This window comes from Lichenostomus cassidix, unplaced genomic scaffold (assembly GCF_008360975.1).
Source record: "Lichenostomus cassidix isolate B80296 unplaced genomic scaffold, HeHo_3.0 HiC_scaffold_750, whole genome shotgun sequence".
In the NCBI taxonomy this organism is placed as follows: domain Eukaryota; kingdom Metazoa; phylum Chordata; class Aves; order Passeriformes; family Meliphagidae; genus Lichenostomus; species Lichenostomus cassidix.
In genome coordinates, this window is record NW_028147775.1 from 1 (window position 1) to 5,009 (window position 5,009).

The 5,009-nt window shown below is 55.4% G+C and overlaps 1 protein-coding gene across 1 annotated transcript; it reads right to left on the minus strand.

Annotated features, from left to right (window-relative positions):
• Positions 1-266: 266 nt before the first annotated feature.
• On the minus strand, positions 267-5,005 carry LOC146420889 (EH domain-containing protein 2-like; the record flags this gene model as incomplete). Its single annotated transcript, XM_085047918.1, has 4 exons — positions 267-1,614; positions 2,172-2,336; positions 3,072-3,484; positions 4,909-5,005. Coding segments are annotated over 4 exons (1,203 nt in total), but the record flags the coding sequence as incomplete, so codon positions are not given.
• Positions 5,006-5,009: the final 4 nt, after the last annotated feature.

Sequence of the window (5,009 nt, forward strand, 5' to 3'; positions counted from 1 at the left end):
TTTTTGCCTCCTCTTGGAGGGCAGCGTGAGGCGTTTGTGACTCCCTGACTTTGGGGTTTTCCGGGCAGGTTTTGGGGTGGATTTTTGGGGTTTTTTGGCGTCACTCAGCAGATCCCTTGTGCCTCCTCTCGATTCCCCGACTTTGGGGTTTTCCGGGCAGGTTTTGGGGTAGATTTTCGGGTTTTTGGGGGTTATTCAGCAGACCCCTTGTGCCTCCTCTTGGACGGCAGCATGAGGCATTTGTGACTCCCTGACTTTGGGGTAGATTTTTGGGGTTTTGGGGTTATTCAGCAGATCCCTTGTGCCTCCTCTTGTGATTCCCTGACTTTGGGGTTTTCCGGGTGGGTTTTGGGGTAGATTTTGGAGGTTTTTGGGGTTATTCAGCAGACCCCTTGTCCTCCTCTTGGACGGCAGCATGAGGCATTTGTGACTCCCTGACTTTGGGGCTTTCCGGGCAGGTTTTGGGGTAAATTCTCGGGTTTTTTTGGTTATTCAGCAGACCCCTTGTGCCTCCTCTTGGACGGCATTTGTGAATTCCTGACTTTGGGGTGGATTCTCGGGGTTTTTGGGGTTATTCAGCAGACCCCTTGTGCCTCCTCTTGGACGGCAGCATGAGGCATTTGTGACTCCCTGACTTTGGGGTTTTCCGGGCAGGTTTTGGGGTAGAATTTTGGGGTTTTTTGGCGTCACTCAGCAGATCCCTTGTGCCTCCTCTTGATTCCCTGACTTTGGGGTTTTCCGGGCGGGTTTTGGGGTAGATTTTGGAGGTTTTTGGGGTTATTCAGCAGATCCCTTGTGCCTCCTCTTGGACGGCATTTGTGAATTCCTGACTTTGGGGTAAATTCTCGGGTTTTTGGGGTTATTCAGCAGACCCCTTGTGCCTCCTCTTGGACGGCAGCATGAGGCATTTGTGACTCCCTGACTTTGGGGTTTTCCGGGCAGGATTTGGGGTAAATTCTTGGGTTTTTTGGGGTTATTCAGCAGACCCCTTGTGCCTCCTCTTGGACGGCAGCATGAGGCATTTGTGACTCCCTGACTTTGGGGTTTTCCGGGCGGGTTTTGGGGTGGATTTTCGGGTTTTTTGGGTTATTCAGCAGACCCCTTGTGCCTCCTCTTGGACGGCGGCACCAGGCGCGGCGGCAGGTCGGTGGGCAGCCCTCGTCCCTCCAGCTTGGCCCCGATGAGATGTCCGGCCAGGGCGAACTCCTCGTGGTCCAGCATGCCGTCCCTGTCCACGTCGCTGAGCTGCCAGATGCGGCCGAGCACGGAGCTGGGCAGGTTGCTGGCCACCATCCAGCCCCGCGCTCGCCGCCCGCTCAGCTTGCCCCCGCTGGGCGCCAAGCCGTAGAAAATCTCGTCGTATTTCGCCTTGTCCTTCAGCACCACCCACTCGTCGCCATCCTCCTCCTCCTCGTCCTCCTCCGAGTCCCCGAAGGGTCCCAGCCGCGCCCCCTCGAAGGCTCCCCCGCGCACGCCGGGGTCACCCTGGGGGTCAGCGGCGGCCAGCAGAGGGGTCAGCGCGGGGATGTCCTTGGTGAGCAGCTCCTCCAGCCCGGCCAGCAGCCGCCGCTTCAGAGGGGGCAGGCGGGACAAATCGCGGGAGAGGAGCTGCTCCTGGGGTGGAGGGGATGGGGAGGGGTTAGAAAACCCCGTGGGGAATGCGTCAGATCCCATCGGAAAAACACAAAAGATCCCCGGAAACCACCATCGGAAAACCCCAAAAGATCCCCGAAAACCCCCATCAGAAAACCCCAAAAGATCCCCAAAAACAAGAACCCAAATGATCCCCGAAAACCCCCATCAGATGCCGGGGAAAAAAAAAACCAAACAAAAACCCAAAAAACCCAAACCAAACACACCACCACACTAGATCCCAAAAACCCACACAGGATCCTATCAGATCCCAACAGATTGTGAGGCTCAGGACTTGAATATGGGGCTCAGGATTCCCCCAGATCCCACAAAATCCCTCGGGATCTCCCCGATCCCAATCCATCACCTGGAGCCGGGCACAGTCTGGGATATCCCCCGAGGGGATTTGGGATCCCCAATTCCCAATCCCAAACCCCAAATCCCAGTCACCTGGAGCCGGGCACAGTCCAGAATGTTCCCCGGGGGGATTTGGTGTTCCCGCTGGATCCCAAATCATCCCAAACCCCAATCCCAGTCACCTGGAGGCGGGCGCAGTCCGGGATGTCCCCCGGGGGGATCTGGTGTTCCCGCTGGATCCTGGCCAGCAGCGCCGGCAGCCTCTGGATGAGTCTCTTCCTGCGGCCAGTGCCGCCCAGCAGCGAGGGGAGCTCCTGGCGCAGCCGGGATAGGATCAGCGCGTGCACCTGGAGCGGAATTTGGGGTTATTTGGGGTCATTTGGGGTCATTTGGGGTCATTTGGGATCAGCCAGGGCACAGGGGGATCCCTCAGATCCATGGGGAGCTCCGGGAGTCTCGCTGTGCCCTCGACCCCACAGGAATCCCCTCAGGATCCACGGGAAAATCAGGATATCCCGAGGTCACCCCAGTCTGTGGGGATCCCAAGATTGAATTGGGGGCATCCCAAAATCCCAGTGGAGACCCTAAATCCCCCAATCCACAGGGATCCCAAAAACCCCAGATTCCCATCGGATGGGAATCCCAAAATCCCAGTGGAAACCCTAAATCCCCCAAACCACGGGGATCCCAAAAACCCCAGGTTCCCACTGGATAGGAATCCCAAAATCCCAGTGGAAACCCTAAATCCCCCAATGTGTGGGGATCCCAAAAACCCCATCGAATTTGGGACATCCCAAAATCCCAATGGAAACCCTAAATCCCCCAATGTGTGGGGATCCCAAAGAATCCCAGATTCCCACTGGATAGGAATCCCAAAATCCCAATTCAAACCCTAAATCCCCCAAACCACAGGGATCCCAAAGAACCCCAGATTCCCACTGGATAGGAATCCCAAAATCCGAATGGAAACCCTAAATCCCCCAATCCACGGGGATCCCAAAGAACCTCAGATTCCCCCAAACCCCTGGGAACCTCCAACCCACAGAGACCCCAAACAAACCCCCAAAAACCCCAAACCTCACCCGCACCAGCCTGGCCCGTTTGACGAGGTCGTTGAGCTTCCTCTGGGCAGCGTTCCGGGGCAGAGCCTGGATCTCCCGGAACAGATCCTGCTCCTCCAGCTCGAACAGCCGCCGGTTCTCGGGGTTCAGCAGGGGCTGCGCCCAGAACGACCCTATAAACACCCTCAGCACCTCGGGCGTGTCCACCACCTTGCCCAGACACCACATCAGCGCCCCGTAAACCCGCATGAGCTGCTGCGTCTCCACGGCGTCGGCCTTGTTGAGCACCACGCGGATCTTGTCCTCGTGGCCCCGCAGGGCCCCGATGGCCCCGGAGAACTCGTCCGAAATTTCCAGTTTGTGGGCGTCAAACAGCAGAATCACCAAATCCACGCGCTCGGCGAACCAGCGCAGCACGGCCGGGAAGTCGTAGCCTGGGAAAAACGGGGAAATTTGGGGTAAAGAGGCTGTCAGGTCCAAAAATCCTGATGGAAACCCTAAATCCTGAAATAATCCCAAAATAATCCATTCTGAGAACCAGTGCAGCACGGCTGGGAAATCGTAGCCTGGGAAAAACGGGGAAATTTGGGGTAAAGAGGCTGCCAGGTCCAAAAATCCTGATGGAAACCCTGAATCCAGCCCTAAAATGGGACTGGAGAGGAGCCCAGATCCCAAAATCCCAATGAAAACCCTAAATCCAGCCCTAAAATGGGACTGGAGAGGGTTGGAAACCCTAAATCCTGAAATGATCCCAAAGTAATCCATCCCAAGAACAGCCAGAAAGTCACAGCCTGGGAAAATTCGGGATAAAGACAGGGCTGGACCCCAAAATCCCAACGGGAACCCTAAATGCAGCCCTGATCCCAAAATAACCCAATTGCAAGAACCTCTGGGAATTCTCCGCCTGGGAAAAAAGGGGGAAAATGTGACCTGGAGGCTGCCAGACCCCAAATCCAACCCCCCAGCTCCCAAATTCCCATTTTTCCCTTTTCCCTCCCTTTTCCCGCCCTCCCCTCCCCCCCGGCGGCCCCGGCGGGTTTTGGGGTGGGGGAGGAAGGACGGGGAGGGAAAATTGGCCAAATTCCCGGGAATTCGGGGTGGCCACACCCTAACGCCGCCCTTTGGCACCCAAACCCTGGCCGGAGTCCCAAAATCACCCAAAACCACCCCAAACCACCTCTAAATACCTCAAAAAACCCCCTAAATTCCTCAAAATAACCCCTAAATAACCCCAAATACCTCTAAATAACCCCTAAATACCTCAAAATAACCCCCAAATAACCTCTAAATACCTCAAAACAACCCCTAAATAACCCCAAGCCCCCCTGGCTGGAGTCCCAAAATCACCCAAAACCACCCCAAACCACCCCTCGATACCTCTAAATAACCCCTAAATACCTCAAAAAAACCCCCTAAATACCTCAAAATAACCCCAAAATACCTCAAGATAACCCCTAAACAACCCCAAATCACACCCAAAACACCTCAAATCCACTCCAATCTCCCCCCAAATCCCAAATTCACCCCAAAATTCCAAATCCCCCTCCCCGATTTTGGGATCTCTCCTTTCCAACGCGCTGGTTTTTATGTTTATTTTCTCGGGACATCCCCAAAAAATGACCTTTTTCCCCCCAATTTCAGGCGTTTTCCCCCCAATCCCAAGGAGAATTTGGGGATTCCTCCTTTCCCACGAGTTTTTTTTAATTATTTTTCCCGGTTTTTTTCGGGCTCCCCCCAATTTTCGGGGTTCCCTCCCCAATTTTTGGGGTTCCTCCCCGATTTTCGGGGTTCCCTCCCCAGTTTTCGGGGTTCCCTCCCCGATTTTTGGGGTTCCTCCCCAGTTTTTGGGTTCCCTCACCGCGGCAGACTCTCTGCTTGGCCCCAGCCAGGATCCCGGGGGTGTCGATGAGGCTGATGCTCTCCAGGACAGGATTGTTCAGCTGAGCACAGACGAACCTG